The 18,130-nt window shown below is 41.6% G+C and overlaps 2 protein-coding genes across 3 annotated transcripts; one reads left to right on the forward strand and one right to left on the reverse strand.

Annotated features, from left to right (window-relative positions):
* Positions 1–417: 417 nt before the first annotated feature.
* LOC128436528 (nicotinate-nucleotide pyrophosphorylase [carboxylating]) lies at positions 418–3,269 on the reverse strand. Its single transcript, XM_053418270.1, has 5 exons — positions 3,120–3,269; positions 2,088–2,341; positions 1,278–1,588; positions 800–931; positions 418–682 (listed from the first exon to the last, which is right to left on the reverse strand). The coding sequence occupies exons 2-5, from the start codon at positions 2,338–2,340 to the stop codon at positions 458–460; spliced, it is 921 nt and encodes a 306-aa protein (XP_053274245.1). The 5' UTR covers position 2,341; positions 3,120–3,269; the 3' UTR covers positions 418–457.
* An 856-nt stretch (positions 3,270–4,125) lies between these two features.
* On the forward strand, positions 4,126–17,634 carry ppp1r12c (protein phosphatase 1, regulatory subunit 12C). 2 transcript variants are annotated; one of them, XM_053418607.1, is made up of 20 exons: positions 4,126–4,475; positions 5,514–5,688; positions 5,782–5,912; positions 6,268–6,386; positions 7,092–7,251; positions 7,378–7,522; positions 7,786–7,860; positions 7,964–8,043; positions 8,263–8,375; positions 8,482–8,549; positions 9,228–9,358; positions 9,547–9,634; positions 10,909–11,026; positions 11,973–12,088; positions 13,127–13,179; positions 13,356–13,395; positions 13,634–13,747; positions 15,014–15,064; positions 15,424–15,474; positions 16,426–17,634. In XM_053418607.1, exons 1-20 carry the CDS (start codon positions 4,267–4,269, stop codon positions 16,510–16,512), a joined length of 2,124 nt encoding a protein of 707 aa, XP_053274582.1. In that variant the 5' UTR covers positions 4,126–4,266; the 3' UTR covers positions 16,513–17,634. The 2 variants fall into 2 exon arrangements, with proteins under 2 accessions (XP_053274582.1, XP_053274583.1); XM_053418608.1 differs by having other exon boundaries at positions 4,127–4,475; positions 13,634–13,738.
* The last annotated feature ends 496 nt before the right edge of the window (positions 17,635–18,130 follow it).

An 18,130-nucleotide genomic window follows, 5' to 3' on the forward strand; every position in this document is an offset into this window, starting at 1 on the left:
ACATTTCTTTTAGCAAAGGAAGTGAATTAGCAATATCACAGTATGAAAATGTTTTATGGATTACTCAAAAATGAAAAAAACTAAATTTAGCAAACTGTCTACATGGCTTGACAGCACTTTCTAAAAAAAATATTTCAAATAAGAATAGTATGTGTTTGAGTGTGCCAAACTTCTTCATTTCATTTACAAAGTCTCTGAAACCACTTGGACAGTTTTGACTTGTGAATGCTGTTTCTTGTTGTAACTGCAGATTTGAATATTTCGTTGTTTTTACGACATGACACTGGCTGTTTGGCCGTGGCTGAAAAAAACAGACTAGTTTCTGTTCTCCTTCGATCCTTATAACAAAATCAGGGAACAGGATGTGAATTAATCAAGCACATTCTTGTTAATATTTTGCAACCATAGATCACTGTATAGCTGGGAAAAAAAGAACTTTATTTATCAGAACAAAATCTCACAATGTCCTGTTTTTGTTGTGGTGGCTTGAGTGAGCACCAGGATTTTGAACCTTGAGAGAAAAGTCCACAACAGGACAGCCCTGTGTTATACAGCCCAGGGAAATGATGTCCACATGCGGGGAGAAATACAAAGCTAGGTTCTCTGGATTAACTCCTCCACTGGCTTCTATCAGTAGAGCTGGGAACTCCATCTTCAGGGCTCGAGCTGCGACATGGAGCCCCTGTCGGTGAGAGACAGGGTGGGGGAGAGGCCGGTTATTGTGGAGTATAGTGGCAGAGCGAGTGGGAACCGAGCAATGAAAGTGAAAAATGACTTGTGTTCTTTTCATATTCTCTACCTGAGCTTGAAAGTTGTCCAGCATAACAATGTCTGCTCCTGCTGTGGCTGCCTCTCTGCCCTCGTCTGCAGAGCGACACTCCACCTCGATCTTACTGCTGAAGCCACACACTGAGCGGGCAGCTCTCACCGCCTGCACAACAAACAGGATGTGGTCTTTTTATGATACATTTTTCAACTCCATTGCTAACTTTAACCACTATTGAATCATTGGGTTCGATTTTTTTTTAAGTCCACTATTTATTAAAAGGTTTGTCATTTAAATCACATACATTTTGATAGTTTTCATAGAAAGATATTTCAGTGCTATAAATTCAGAAGTGCTTGTGAATCAGTGTAAACCAATAATAGCTTAAGCTCTGTGGAAGCAATACTTTCATCAGAATATATGGATCCTGAAACACGACTACTTTTTCGAGTTTGAAACCATAAGAAGATACATTTTTTATATTAACTGGATTTTTGCTTCAGCTTCTCACCTCTGTGATACTTCCTGATGCCCAGACATGGTTGTCCTTCAGCATCACCATTCCACTCAGGTCCTGTCTGTGCATGGACACCCCGCCAACCAGCATGGCATACTTCTCCACCAGACGGAAGCCCGGGGTGGTCTTGCGTGTGCCAGCCACCTCTCCATGCCACCCTCCTGCCGCTGCCATTGCCTGGAGCAGAGAACAGCGAGTAGCGATCCCAGAGGCCCGGGCCAGGCAGTTGAGAGCTGGCCTTTCCCCAAGAAGGAGGCACCTTGCCGGCCCTGTCACCACAGCAGTCAACGTGACAGCATCTGGGCCTGTGCAGGTTAAACAGAGGACAGAGGAAGACTGAGATCTAATGTTGAGAAGCAAGATATCAGGTAAATAAACAACACTTTATGAGCATACAATACTCTATGTTGATGCACATTGCTTGGAAAATGCTTGGCAAATCATTTCTTAACAAGTTGTCATATACATTGTTAGTATTGTTATTAATATATTGTTAGAAAATGACTTTAATTTTTTTTAACGACTATTGACAGGTTTAGGGCCTTCTACCACAGGGCCCTATGATCGACACACCCTGGCATACCCATCCAGGGGGAACTACCTCTGGCCCAGTTTCCAAGGGATCGCTCCAGCTTCCCGGTGACCCTTGATGGACAAGTAAAGGATGGATGGATATTTAATAAAACTAACTGTCTTCATCCTGTGACACCTGGTCTCTGCTCCCCTTTGTGTTTAATGAGCAGAAACACAGAAGTTTGAATCACAGATACCTGGTCACATGTGAGGAAAGTGAGCTGTTCCTACCAATCTTGGCCCCCTCCTGATAAATCCAGTCCACAGTGCAGCCGACCTCAGTGAACACTGCTGTGAAGAAGGGACTCCCTGCCAGGATGCTGTGTGGCATCTTACACAGCAACCTGGCCTCAACCTCCTGTGACCCCACACACACCCCTGCAGGATCAAAGTTGGGTGTGTCCTCTGCCAGCCACTCTCGTGCCAGCCGGGACAGAGCGGGAGGCGGGATCGAGTGAGCTGCCTTGTGTTTGGGGAGAGACATTCTGAAACAAGAGTTTGTGGAGACAAATTTGTTTCTTGTTGACATGAAAGTTCATACAGATAAACAGATAATGACGCCTCATAACCTTCACAGGGCTTTCTTGTCTCTGTCACTCAGCAACTATCAGCCCATGACTCTGTAGATTTAAAGATTTTAAAGTTTCATGATTGATTTGCTCTGGTCCCCTCACTCAAGAAGAGATACCAGGGCAAATATTACACTTGAGAGGCAGCTTTAAAAACATCACAGGATAGGATATTTATCAGAATTAGCATGATTATATGGTCTGCATCCAGTAGAGTACTTTCAGATTATCAGTTTAATAGTTAATCAGTTAAACTATACTTATTCATGGGAAATCATGAACAAATGAATGAAGCCCAACAAATTCATGTGTTTTCTTACAGAACATTAGGGTTCTGAGATTTCATCTGTAATATTGGAGTGACGTGTACGACAGCGTTGTCCCACTTATCACATTTACAAGTGAGGGAATAACCTCTGGAAAAGGGCTGTTAATTCTTCCATTGGAGAACTCTTATAATCTATGCATGGAGGTACTGAAGCTGTTCCATATGATTCATGGACCAGTACCTTCCTAAGACACTTAATGTTAGTTTGTTCTCTTGTTTTTACTGCATCTGTTCTACACAAAGAACCTACCCCTTCTACAACAACGCTCTCAAATAAACATTATCACAACTGCATATTCTGTCATGGTTGGACAACTAGTCCAAGATTGGGCCAGCACTACAAAAACAAATGATAGATTTACTTACTTCCATCAGTGGGCCTCCTCTTTCTGTTGGTAACAGACTGTGGAGTTGCAGCACTGTGCACACGGAGGCACAGCAAAAATGTGATGTGGAATTTGCCCCCGTGTCCATGTTGGAATGTTGACGAGCTGAGAGCCAGTATGAGGCTTAAGATTGATTGTTGTGACCGAGGCTGATTGACAGGCTCCCGAGGTCAGTGTGATAGAAACATTTCTCCCACGATTAAATAAAAGTGGTTAAAACTCACTGTAACCTAGAGACTTTAGCATGCTGTAGGCTTGTTAACCCACAGACTGCATGACAAATCATGATATGAAACTTTTATTTTCACCACAGAATGCAGTTTTTTTTTTTTTTTAATATTTTTATTACATTTTCTCATAACACAAAACATACAGAACTGCTCAGACACGACAGAAAAGGGAGAAAAAAAACAGAATGTGGGCATGTGGGTACAGTAAATAGAAAATAATTAAGAAAATAACAATGACAGTGGGCACATTTTCCAACCCCCCCCCCTCCCCCTAAATTCCCCACATCAAGACAAGGCAGAGTCCAGATAGGTTTCAATACAGTGCATACAAACATAGCGAGGCTACAAGGTGCAGGTAACCACTTAAGACAAAGTCAGAATGCAGGGTTTTAAGCACCGGTGATAACTTTATAGAATGTAAACATCAGGGGGAGACATGCACATTGCAAGTAGTTATCCTTATAATGTTATTAATCTATGATAAGATCATCCTTGCAATTTAGGCCGTTAACATTGTGTAAAGACTAAAGAGAGAACTGTTTGTAAATGACTTCTGTTACTTCCCCTACAGTCCTGTGACTGAGTTTGAAGTACAGGCTTTTCCTGGTGGTTGGTTTTCTGTCAACATGTGTCTTCGGTGTTAGAAGAAGCACAAAGACAGGAAGTGTCCTGCTCTCGGTGCACAGTGACTTCTCCGCTACGCAACAACAGCGGTGACGTCACATGGCCTGGCCCCTGCGCGGCTCTGCGCGCTCCCGACGCCTACGAACTCGAGCCGAGGCTTCCTCCACATCCAGAGCAAGAACCAGGAAGTGAAAGTATACACATGGAGGGTGTGTCTTCCCCTCCCGAGTGTATGTTTTATTTTTAAAAACACAGTCCTCCTCGGATAAATAAATGGGGGACTCGGCAAGAACCAAGCGGCGGGAGCAGCTGAAGCGCTGGTCCGGCTCCTGCACGGACAAAGCGTCGGCCGTGCCCCGGCGGAGGTGGCGGGGCGATGCCGAGGAAGGAGCAGGGGAGCCGGAGGCCGAGCTGAACGACCCCCCCAGGGAGCAGCCAGAGTCGGTGGGCTCTGCAGAAGTCAGCCCCCTCCTCAAACGACGGTGAGGAAACGACTCCTGTCAAACAGTCCTACATCGAGGGCCAAATAATAGCCAACTTAGCTTAGCATAAACATCTCCAGTTATGCTTAAGGAGGAATTGTGCGTGGGCTTGGACAAGGGGGGAAAATACCAGAAACACTACAACTCACCCCCCTCCAGCTACTGAAAACCCACCGAGTTCCTTGTTTGATGAAGCTCGTAGTGTATGTGTAAAACACCAGTTATCAGTTGTCGTTTCTCCTTTGGTGTTTATCCTGTTAGCTAGCTAGCAAAGAGTCCTACAAAGGGTATTTGTCATGGTCCAGTAGTGTCCCTGCTTGACTTTGCTTATCGTGATCCATCGGACTGGTGTAAATGATGATGAATGATCATTTCTTTCAAAGCTTTTAAACAATGTCCGAAAGATCACTGTCTAGAACTTCAGTAGTGTTTGTCACAGCTGCAGGTCCACCTGCTACAAGGGCTGCAGCAATATGATAATTGACAACAAAAAGTCTCCATATATGGACCCTCACCAACACTGACTGGAGCACACTTACAGACACATTTGCGTCAAAACACTATTCAAAGTTAAAGGCTTGCATTATTATCTGTCTTCCCTACCTGCATGCCCAAGTGTTCTGGGGGCAAGACACTGAATCCCGAATGGCCCCTCATAGAAAAAAGTGCTGCCCGTATAGATCCACTGTATGATTGTGTTGGTGAATATGGCTTTGAGTGGTCATCAAGACTAGAAAAAGGCTTTATAAAAAACAGGCTGTTTACCATTATTTACCTGTGTTTAAGGGTTCACTTCTTCATTAGGAAGATGATTGGTATGGGGCTTAGAGGCACACAAGGATCAAATTCAGAAAGAATCGAGAGACACATGATATGTTTTCAAATACCAAAACTATAGAACCTTGTTTGCTCAGTGTTATGAGGTGTTTGTATACACGTTCTGTAAATTCCCAGTATGAAATTTAGTTGTGTTACAATGTATGGTTGTTACAACTGCTACCCAGTGAACTTATCTAGTTGTTTATATTATGTCTTTAGGAAAAGCGTGAGGTTTGACAGGGCTGCAGAGTTCCTGGCTGCCTGTGCCAGCGGGGACACGGAGGAGGCTCAGGTGATGCTGAAAGAGGCCAAAGACATCAAAGGGACAAACAGGGAAGATGTGATAGAAGTTATCAATTGTTCTAACGCTGATGGAATCACAGCTCTGCACCAGGTGAGGCAGCTTCTCTTCCCGAGGTTTCAACGAAGTCATTGGATGATGAATAAGAAACATTTACAATCATTTGGTTTCCTCTCTTGTCCACAGGCCTGCATAGATGGCAGCATGGAGATGGTGACCTTCCTTTTGGAGCAAGGTGCCAATGAGAACCAGGTTGACAGTGAGGGATGGACGCCACTGCATGTTGCTGCCTCCTGCGGCTACTCTGACATTGCAGTGTATGTAGTATAATATAGTGTCGAATAAGATGTGTAATACAATAGTCTTCGCCACTGTGGGGAGGTCCGAGTGCAGCGTGGGTGCCAGAGTATTTCTGCATTCAACAATACTAACATTGTTGCCTTGTTTGGAAGCTAAAGCAGGAGTTGGCTGGCCTGGCACACAGACACATGCAACGATTTAAGAATTTATGCACCTTTTTTTGTGTGAATAATTTGTCATGGCTTTTCTTGGAAGATTGAAACTCTGCACTTCAAACAAATATAATGTGAACGATTATATGTTCTCTATTTCAAGTTGGTTATCTTCTATAGTTGAAACGAGTTCTCACTCTGTCCATGTTTGTTTTGACAGTTTCCTTTTGCAGAAAGGTGCGTCTCTCTCTGCTGTGAACTGTGACGGTGACGTTCCTCTCGACATTGCTTTGGATGAAACCACTGAGTCCCTTCTTCAGGATTATACTCAGAGACAAGGTGAGTGATGTTCCTTGACAACAATTCACCTTTTTTTTATTAGGCTTTATCCAGGGGTCTATTATGTGTGTGTGTTTCTTTCCAGCACATCTTCTGTTGTATTAACGGAATGTGTTTTTGTGTATGTTTGTTGAGCTAAATCGAAAGTACCTGATCGGCCTGTTTATAGTTTTATTCGCTGTGCTGGATAAGGTGTGGAAAAAAGGCCGCCTATGCACCTATGTCTCAATATTCAAGGCAAGTTTTTATAGTTTAGTGCCTTGAAAATTTGTTTTCTGCCTGTGTTTTCATAAATTACATTGACCTTCAGGAGATAATCCAAATAACGTCTTTATAAGGATTTCCCAGTCATTTGTTTGGGTCATTGTTGATTATAGTGAGCTCGAGGTCTGGAGAACAAAGCGTTTAAGGCAGTTTGATGCTTGGAACAAACTAGTTGGTGAAATTTGTTGTCTGATGAAACTGTGTCACAAGGAGATAGTAGTGCACGTTTTTGGACAAGCTTTCCTGGAAGGCTTTTATAGTGCTTTTGCTTAAAGCTGAGTCTGTTTTGTAAAAGATGGAAAAAGAGAGAAGACTAACCCTGGATACTACTAAGATGAAGCATTAATAGCTAAATGCAATGCACATTTAATTTGTGTCTCATTTTCTGGGCACGGATATAAAAAGGGATGTGTGAATTTGACATGTTCTATTTGTTTCAAGGTGTGGACTTGGAGGCAGCTAAGCGGCTGGAGGAGGAACAGATCATGAAAGACGCCCGAACCTGGCTAACTGAGGGCCCGCCTGCCGATGTGCGACATCTTAAGACTGGGGCCACCCCGCTGCATGTGGCTGCAGCCAAAGGCTACCTGGAGGCTCTCAAGTAAACACTCCTGACTTGATTTTTAATGGATTTATGCCCAGAACGCTGTCTAGATTTTTCTATACGTGCTATACCAGCACGTATAGTGACACTCTCCTGTTGACACCTTGCACTTGTGTTGTCCAGGATCCTGTGTCAGTGTGGGCTGGATGTGTCAGCTATGGACTTTGATGGTTGGACACCCCTCCATGCAGCAGCACACTGGGGTCAGGACGAGGCCTGTCGCATACTGGCTGAACAGCTGTGCAATATGGAATCCCGCAGCAATGCGGTAAAGATCCTAACAATACTGAACATTTTTCCTGTTACATTATAGTTGTTTTCTATTTTCTACTTCTTATTCTATATAAATCAAGATAAAGGCATACTTTCATTTACGGTAGAACATTTATTATGACAGACAGAATTTTGTATAACACATGTGAACCAATAAGGATGTAAATCTTAACAACACACAGGTTTTCCACTCTGTTTTCCATTTCATGTTTTATTTTTGACATGTTGCCTCCACTTGATATGAATTGAACCTTGCAGGGTCAGACTCCATTTGATGTTGCTGATGAAAGTGTTGAGGACCTGCTGGAGGAGTTATCACAGAAACAAGCCAATGTGAGAAAGTGTTTATCTTTACTGGTGTCATGTCCATTTACTTTGTGTAATTAAGAAGACCTGTTGTCTTGATCTCACTCTGCTGTGTATCCTCCTCTCTCAGTGGCGTAATGAACAGTCCATACTGGATAGGCAAAACCAGCCAGGCTCCACCACAGCAAATGCACAAAACAGACGGCGGAGGTTAGTATCTAACTGTTACTTATCCTGAATTATACACATTCTTACCCATTTAATATACCTCCATTGTTCCTTTCCTCTGTATTCTACTTAAATTAACAGATTTTGGACAGATGTTAATGAAACTGAAAAATTATTTATTGTGCCAAGTTTTGCTTTCCAAAATCTTATTGAGTTGTGTTATCCTTTGAGGTCAACATCTGTCCTATTTAATGCTTCCAGGAGCTCAGTGTGCAGGATGAGCAGTAGAGACAAGATGAACGTGCAGGATCAGTCTAAAGAGAGGGGCGTCTCTGGAGACCTGGAGCTGAGCGAGGAGAAAGAGAGCAGCCCAGGTAACAACAGCGACTGGGCTGACACTGACCATGAGTTGTACCACTTCTCTCTAAAGATTACTAGAGATTGTGCTGATGACAAATTATCCTCCTTCTCTTCCCTCAGAAAGCTCCACAGTGTCTAGTCCAGACACAGAGAGTGTGACCACATCTACAGTCAGCCCTGCTGACAAGGTAATACTCACTGAGAAGTGCAGGCCTCAGTGTTACACAAGTGTTGTTATGCATATGTAAGGGTGAGGTAAGATAGCTCAATGTAAAGGACAACATGTGATTAAAAGTAAACATAACCTCAGTAATGCAAGAAATGATTTTATACCTCTTGTGTTACCTTTTGTCAGTTTGTGTCCTCAAAAGTATTTGATCGAAAAGTATTTATTATTCAATATATACATTTTATTGAATAAGCTATTATTTTGTGCAAAAGGCAGCTCACATGATTTATCAGATTTTGGTGCTATCACATCATATTCTCATGATGCACTGTATAGATAACAGTAGAACTTTTTGTCAAACACAGAAGCGAAGTATTAAATTACTTGGCGTATATGGCGACAATATTTATCAATATCAGTAAAATGAGAAGAAGAAAGTAAGAGTGTATGTTGTCTAATATATGTAAAATGTCAACACCAACACTGTCATGATACACCGTTTATCTAATATGACCTCACATACCAGCATTTCACCAGAACTGCAGAACTAAATTGTGTCAGGTGAGAAGGGTAAGAGCATGTCAACAAAAAAGACTCGATCATTAGTTTTGTTTCCTTACTAGGAAGATAAATCAAAGATTTAACTGGTGTGAGCTGATAACAGTAAAGAAAATCTTTCTTCTCTTCTGTGGTTTAGACACCAGAGGACAAGGATGATGAGGAGAAGGAGCAGGACAAGGCGAACCGCACTGCAAGAGTTCAACCCACTCCTCAGACGAGAGACGCCTCCGCTGAGAGTCCAAACGCCCCCAATGCTGACAGGCGCAAGTACGAAGCAGGAACCTCAAAAAATATTCACACCAATATCGTTTTTTAATGAACATTGAGAACCGAGTTTTTGACCAATTATAGTTTTTTTTCTCAGTGGAGTTTCATACAATTGCATGGTGCATAAAGGCAGTTAAGTTGACAGAATGCATATGTAATATATAATTTGTGGATGTTTGTGAGTTCAGGTTCCAGGCTCCTGTCAGAGACGAGGAGTCTGAATCTCAGAGGAAAGCTCGCTCTCGACTCATGCGCCAGTCTCGCCGCTCCACACAGGTATGGCTTACAGGTGATGGGTATGGTTATGATTTTGTCAAAATTGAAAACATTTAGATGAGGATTGGAAATTAGTTTTATTTTAATACCAGAGTGGCACTCTACCTCCGCCAAGGCTCAACAGTCCTATTATGAAACCACTAGAATTCACAAAATTCACTAGGTCAGCTTTTTTATTTCGATTAGCCGAGAAATTTTAGAAAACTCATAAATATCACAGCCGGAAACATGATCAGGATCCATTCATTTTCTTGGAATGGAATGTGGAATGTGGAATCCAATGCTAACTATAATAAAAAAAAGAAATCTGGATCGCAACCAAAATGTTGTGAGTTCTTTATGAGTCATCATGACCCATCCCCTACACACAATTTCTTTAAGTCGTTTTCGCGTAATCCTGATATATAACAAACAAGCAGACAAAAACATAACCTCTATGATGGAGGTAGGAACAACTGAAATAACTGCAATATTTACCACAGCAAGGTATAAACTCCACAGTAGTTTTTAAAAAGTTTTAAAAAGAAGAAATCTAAGGACACAGAACAATTTTTGATCAGTCCATATTAATACAGATATGGGCAGAGGTTAGTTATTTTGTTGTGGTAGAATTATGTCGATGAGGGCTCTTCTCACAAGTATAGAAAGACATGCAAGTGTGTGTCTGTGTGTGTGTGTGTTTGTGGTAAAGGAGCTCAGCTTTGGCCTTGGGGCAAACAGACTTAGACAGACCGAGCTGATCTCACTCCCAGGTTCCTTCAAGCACCAGTAAAAGAACCAAACATACAAATACAGAACCAGCTCATATCCAGAACTGGGTTTTAGGGGACATCCCTATCTCATACAAAGTGGTGGAATCATTGAGTCTCTGCCTCATCTTTCTGCATTGTACACTTGCATACCTTTTGGATTTCATGTCCTTCACACAGATCTGCACGGTGCTGTTTTTGTACTACTTATTTAATATTACTGGTACTCTCTTGGCAGGTGTTACAACCTCTTGTGTGTGAATGCTGTGGGGCAAACACTGTACTGTAAAAGGATTTTGAGAGAAAGAAAGACAGCACTTTACCAAGTGAACAATTTACTTTGTGATGATGTGGTTAACCCGAATATTCCAGGACTGTAGTAGAACTTTGCATCTTGCTGCACACATACCTAGGTACAAATGTACTGCATCATTAGCTTTTTGTCACGATGGAAAGGTTGTCTTTTTTGGGAAAATTGTTGCGATTGGCCTTTGAGTTGTTTATATTTTTGCTCTGTGTGCTCAGGGTGTGACTCTGACAGACCTAAAAGAAGCAGAGAAGACTGTGGCTAAAGTTGTAGATCCAGCACCTCGTAACGTCCAGCCTGTCAGCCCCATCGTCACCATCACGCCTGCTGAAAGAGGTGAGTGAGGAAGAACAGCGAATCATGATGTTAACAAGGAGTTATGGATTTCAGAGGTCACAACCACCTTGTGTTGTTTGAATAACTAGATACATTCTTTTTGACAAAATCTGAACAATGCTTAGAGTGGTCATTTCTCCCACTAAATTTGAGTCAGTAATATCAACAGATTTTCTACACAGTATAATGTGCTGGTGGGAATTTCTGCAGAAAAAATGCAAAAGCTACACACTTCTAGAAACATTGTTATCAATGTAAAATATTGGTAAAGCCTCAAAGATCTATTATGTATTGTTCTGTTTGCCCTCCCCATGTGAACAGTCTCACTTCTGTTTACTGTAAGAATGAGACTAAGAAATAGAAGTACATTTTGGTTGGGTGTTTTTGAGAATTGCAGATTAAAAGGAAATGGGTTTCCTCACATATGCGCTATATCCTCTAGCTGTGAAGTACAGCATTAGGTGTGGTTAAACTTTCAGGGCAGTTATCACACATATACTCTGACCTCGTACCACACTCCACCCTTATTTAGATGCGAACCGAGCAACTCCCCATCTGACATGTTCACGTTTAGATAAATCAAGCTGAGTTCAGCAAACATATCAGATCAACCTTGAACATCAGCTCATAGATAGAAGAAGAGCACTTTGTTCATGTCAAATGCGCCTTTCCCTCAAGCCTCAACATGTACTGATCTGAACCAAAGAGTGATGCCAAAGATAAGACAGCCTCCTGCATCTTACAAAGTTATATATTTAGAAACTGATCTACCCCACATATAAGTTACTTTAATCGATCCAGCCTCGCAGAAACAGCTCTGTCAAGCAGCTTTTGCATTTAAGCTGTGTTAGTTAATGATATTGTTTCTTCATTTTTAGAATTCCATACTCAACATATAGTCTCACAGAATTCAGGAGTGTTTACTGTTGATCTCCATCTTTTCCAGATACAGACCCAGTAAAGAATTTGGAGCCAGAGGGAGAGAAGCGTCTGGCAGTGAAGGACAGGAGAAAAGGGAGGAAGGAGAGGCGCTCCACTGGAATCGTCCAGCCGGAAGGAGAGGTAAGAAACAACTTCACATCATCGCAAACATGGCCGACCGTTCACTGCCAAACAAATTGTAGTTTCATTTTAGTTGGGACTTCATTTTAGGGAACAAATTATTTGTTTCTCCTGTCTTTGCAACAATATCTGCACACTGAAGGTTGATGAAAGGTCAGCAAAACGACTTCCTCTTTGACAGGATGTAACTTAATGTTCACTGCCCACTTCTAGATCTTTTTTATCAGGCAACTTGATTTTTGTTTCTCCGACGCTGTAACGAAACATGATCATAAGCTGGTAAGCCCCACTTAGCTGCCTGAACGTCACACACATGCTGCGCTGCCAAACTTTGTTTTATAACTCACTGAACTTTATTGGATGTCTATCAAACCAAAACTCCACAAAGATGTTTAAGGATGAGGAGAGATGATTCAAAAGTCATCTAGAATGTTTTTGTTTGGTGAACCAGCCATTAAAACCAAATAAACAACAAATCAATCAAATCCTGATATTACTCAGTGTGAACATCCTTAACCTTTGATAAAATGCTGCACAAGCTGTCACAGTATACATAATGCTGTGGGATTAGACCATTTAAACAACTTTATTACATCATTCTGTATATAAGGTGTTTTTCTGCAAAAAGTATTAAACGCTTTACCAATAATAATAATTTAAAAAAGCTATATATGACAATCAATGGTCAATTATGATATTGTGACAAACTACCACATATTCAATAAATAGCGGACAGGTGCCCTGTAGCAGCCATGGCTGGAACATAAGTGGTGTTGTTCAACACAACGGTTGTGTTCACGACCACGACCGTTCAGTGTGGTTCTGTGGACTGTCCTGCAGCTGGTCATTCTGCCGCTGTTCAATTCATGCAGGACTCTTTTATAGTTTCAATAAGAAAGCTGCCACCAACATCACCACAGGCCAAACAAACAACCCATTCCAAACAGACAACAAGCACTGCACTAGTGTTGCTGCACTGAGAGTATAGGTTTAGGGATGTGTAACTGAAAATGTGAACCTGTCATTGTTTTCTTTTAGAATGAAGAAGAGGATGCTTATCTGGATGATAAGAACAATATTACCACTTCCAAGTGAGTCGGCTATCTTGAACTTCGCTAAACCTTTCTAACTGTGTACATTGTAAGATTTGTATTGAAATGTTTAAACCTGTGTTAGATTGATGGATACCTTCTTCATCCAAAAAGGGAAATTACAGTATTGGTGTTGACGATTCTGAGCTTTTAAAGTCCCTTGTGTGTCTCTGCAGTGAGAGTCCACTGGAAGACTTGTCAGCTGACTACAGAACGGTAAGTCCTGACCCTCTCCTCAGAAGATATCACACATTCCTAATAAAATCACCTGAGGGCTGAAAGAGAGCTGTAGCTGAGGTCTTGACAAATGAGGACAGGAATGATACCCGACAAGATCTAGATAGAAGTGATCAGAAACCCTAAGCAGCCAAACTACTCCCACCTGCACACCCAGAACTGTACGAAACAAAATGTCGTTGTGCGCTGAATCTCTGTCTTGTGTGTTTCCTATCAGCTGTACTATAAGGTACTGCAGGAAAACCTGGCTCTGAAGGACAATGTGCAGGAGATGGAGCTGCTGCTCAGCCAAAACAAAGTGGAGCTGGAGAGACTCCGACAGGTTCGGCAGGTTTGCTGCTTCCTCTGACCTCAAAGATTGAAAGAGCTGCATGTGTGCGTGACTCTGTGAGACAGAGTCGTCTGTGTGCAAGAGTGTTGTTGTTTAGAGCTGCTAAAACAGAGAAGTCTGGAAAAGCTGCTGGGCCTCTTTAAACTCAGGTGCTGTGTTTGAGTCTAGAAGGGCAGAAACAGATGTGTGGAAGTTATATGGGAGACACTCCCAACCGCTTGCTGATTGGTTCTCTTTGGTTAAAACTAAGCCTTTGCTGATTTGTCAGGCATCTATCACATGACACTCTTCCTGGAGATAACAACGGACATCATCCACTGCTACCAGTGTTGATTGCAACATGGATAACTAATTACAAGTGTTGCTGGCCCTGTTGTCTTGGCTAACAGCTGTTGTGCAGCTTAATTCTGTATTTTACATGATCACCCTGTTATCATATGGAGATGAGATCTTATTCGAGCAATCCATGACAGCTCCCGTGTCCAGGGTCCAGAACATGCCCGGTGTGATGTGCTTTTTCAGGTGTATTAGAATGGATAATGATAATAATGATTAGTCACCAATACCCATGTGTTGACAGTTTGAAAATACCGTTTTTAAATAAAAACATATATAGTGTGTTTGTATGTGTGGTCCAGGTGTTAGTATAGTTTTTTCTTGGGAACTACAACCCGTCACATTGTGGGGACTCATCTTCCTTATGTGCACATACAGCGACTTGCCTGTAGGTTAAGGTTAGTTATTTAAGAAGTCAATGGAATGTCCTCTGAAGCTATGGAGACATGCCTGTGCGTGTGCATGTGAGTAAGCACTGATGTTTATTTGATCAGCGATTATAAAGGACTATAAATATTAAAGAGAGGTAACAAGGCATCTCCCAAAAAGCTCTGGTATTTTTTGTTTTTGTTTATTTTTTTCCTTATTAATCTGATAAGTTTGGTTTCGATTAGTTATCTGTCACCATAAATAAGGGGCTAGCTGAGACTGATGGTTGGGACGCGTGTACCTGCAGGGCCTCCACTCCCCGATTACGACTGTGCAGCCAATCGTACAACCGACGCTAACAGCTTTAAATACATGCAGGATATTTGTGTGTGAACATGTCATCCATCTTTATATGCAGTCATTGATCAAATCAAGGAGAGCGTTGTGGACTGGATGTGTAGTTTTGAAATGATTTAGTTAATTCAGTGTCTGTTGTTGGTGTGTAATTCTGCAGTCGTGTGTATGAAAACAGTCAATGAATAGTGGTTCTTCCTGTTGCAGAGCCAAGAGAGCAGCACAGACAGACCTGCCCTGCTGGAGCTGGAGAGATTTGTGAGTCTGAGCTTTTATTTCACTTTGTCTGGTGGAATTCACCTCCACTGGTGCCCTACAGACATATTGCAAAGATGCAGAAATAATATTTCTAAATGATAGAATCTGAGTTAAAACAATGGAAACAAAAGCCATCTTTTTTTAAACTGGAGCAGCTTTTAAAAAAAAATAAGCTTTAGTTTCTTGAGTTGTGACTTCAAACTGTGAAGCCCTAATGGCTGACACTTATCTTACTGTATAAGATGTGATGTAAATGTATAAACAGAGAAACCGAGGTGTTAGAAACATGTGACAAACTTGCATTTAGGTAACAGCAGGCAAAGTGTCTGCCCTTGATTTTCACACTCTTGTGCTCATAGGAGAAGTTGGCCCTCCAGAGGAAAGCAGTGGAACTGGAGGATGAGCTGAAGGTAATCATGTTCACTTCAATACTCATCACAACTGTTCTGAATCAGCATGACGTAATCATACCATGCTCTAATCCCAAATGTCTGTATTCCTCCTGAGTTCTACATCATATCTAATGTGATAAAAATTCAAATTGGGTCATTTAAAATCACTGAAGAATGTGTTTTACATGTTTTAATTTCACTTGGTTGTTAGAGCTTCACTGTGCAGGATGTTGGATGTTTGACACAGAATTTGACACAGAATTTGAGGCTGATTTCACTGATTTCATAATTGTATTTACGTCGCAATTCTTTGACAATTGAAAACCTGAAAATCCAGAGAAAAGTCATCAACCTGCCTCTGTTATTTTGCACCGAGCAGCAGTCCCATTGTCTCCTGTAGACTGACCAGTGTTATGTTGGAAAGTGCTCATGTTTAGAGGAAACTCTGGGGTTGTTGCTCTAGAATTAGCTGAGTTGTGGTTTAAGGCTTAAACCTGTTCTCAGAAGCTGCACCTGTGGTTTACACTCCCACTCCGTAACCTTCGTCTCTGAAAGGTGTTTCTGAGGTGTTTGAGCTTTTCGGGATCAGTTAGATCAGAGAACTGGGTTTTCTTTTTAATATGTGGTCTAAGTGCCCCTGTATCAAATTGGACAACTGACATCCTGAAATAGATTTGGAACCGATCAGAATAATTTCGCAGGCTCCTTGATCAGAAGATTACATTCTGCTTGCTCGTGGCGTTTTCTCAGGATTGGATTGACCCAATATTTTCAAGAAGTAAGAGGACATCAAAATCATCCTCACTGCTCGGCTCCATTTTATCTCATGCTGTAAACACTGAAATTATTCCAGTATTGATCTGGTAAAATAGTCACAGAGCTGCCGCAGAAGTGAGCAACAAAGAACGCTGTGTCACGGTTATATTTCAAGCCGAGTAAAATAATGAATGTGTGATGGTGTTTCTGTAGGTTCTGGGGGATCTCAGAGCAGACAACCAGAGGCTCAAGGACGAGAACGCCGCCCTCATTCGAGTCATCAGCAAACTGTCAAGATGAACCTGGAAAAAACACCTACATGGAGATGAAGAGTATTACAGATTTATTTGTCATCCAGCTCAGAAGACACAAAACAAGGAACAGAGACGCAGCATCAAACACCTGCAGAGCACATTTAACAGTAACTGGAAGAGCATAGAGATTTCAGGGTTATTAGCTTGTGTTTGGGCCTTTATGATTTGGCAGATCTACTGTATAACAAGCTGAACTGCACCTCCCGTGGACTGACAGGGTGTCCCTGCTCACATCCACTTTTATATTAAGTTTTTATTGTTGTATTTTTTAACTGGAATATTTTATGTGCTTTGCTTCTGCAACACTTTGTATAAAGATCTGTATCAAGAGACTTAAAGCCATGCACATTGTGAGTTCATAGTCATGTTTTAGATAGATTAACAAATGCCAGTCATGAGTGAGGGGGTGGTAGTTAGAAAAAGAAAAAGACAGTAATGTGCCAAAAACCCAGCCCTGGTTGTGCATGTCCTTTGGGGAACACTCCTTGTGGTCAGTGCTGTTTCTCAGGATGAGTGTTGGGTCGATGCTTCCTGCTCTAGCTGACCGCTGTAAACGTGGACCAAATCTGCATGCTCATTCCTCCCCCGCTCCTCTGAATGTATATTTAAGATGTATATTTATGTACAGGGGCCATCTGTCCTGACAGTGATGTAGGCGTGTTGTCATGGTCTCTGTTGTACAAAGGGGGCGCAGAGTTTCGGGTGCTAAGCAGTGGACGTCAGATGCAGCTCATGCACACGGGCATTCTCACAGAAACCGTTTGTTACAAACGTCACATCTTCCAAGAGGTTGTGGAGAACGCACGCTCTCTTCTTAGTACTGTAAGTCGGTAGGAATTTCACTTTGCCATTTTGACTGGATGCTTCTGTAAAAGCAACAACCCCTAAGCTAAGTATTCGCCCCCGTGACGGACAGCTGTTATTTTCTAACAGACAGGCCAGATGGGTCAACGTTTGAATGTTTACTCCTGTTTTAAAGAAACATAACTCTTGCATGTCAAATTGTATTTTGATGCCGTGCCTTTCGATATGCATTTGTAAGTAATATTTCTATTTTGCTTTGGTAAACGTACACCGTTAAGTATAAAATACAATTTGGGCAAAAGCATTTCACGGCTCTTGTTTCTTTTAATTTGTAAAACATATCTTTCCACCATTGACTGAACATTCCCTTTACTCTCAAAGGGTCAGAATGGTCCTTCAAAAGTTAGCACATCATAACTCCAGTGGTGCTGTTATATGTGTGTAAAGACGATAACTGTTGACACTAGAGCGAAGTTCGATATATCTTTATCAATATTAATCCTTATGCAGATCTATCATATTGCTGAAAATGGCGGTTGAATGGTAATGAGAAATGATAGTTCAGGAATTAAGAAAAGTTAACTCAAATATTTATATTTGGCTTAAAATCTTGTATGTTTTATTGTGAAGTTCATTCACATACATTAGACTGAAGGGTTCTACTGGTGCGAACAGTCCATGAAAGATAATATGACACTGATGTCAAATGTTTTAATGTTACGATTGGTAAGAAATGTGACCATTTAAAGAGGAACCTCAGATCTATCGTTTCCGGGTCTTAAGGAGAACTGCAGCATATG

The sequence above is a fragment of the Pleuronectes platessa genome, chromosome 3, assembly GCF_947347685.1.
Source record: "Pleuronectes platessa chromosome 3, fPlePla1.1, whole genome shotgun sequence".
NCBI lineage: Eukaryota > Metazoa > Chordata > Actinopteri > Pleuronectiformes > Pleuronectidae > Pleuronectes > Pleuronectes platessa.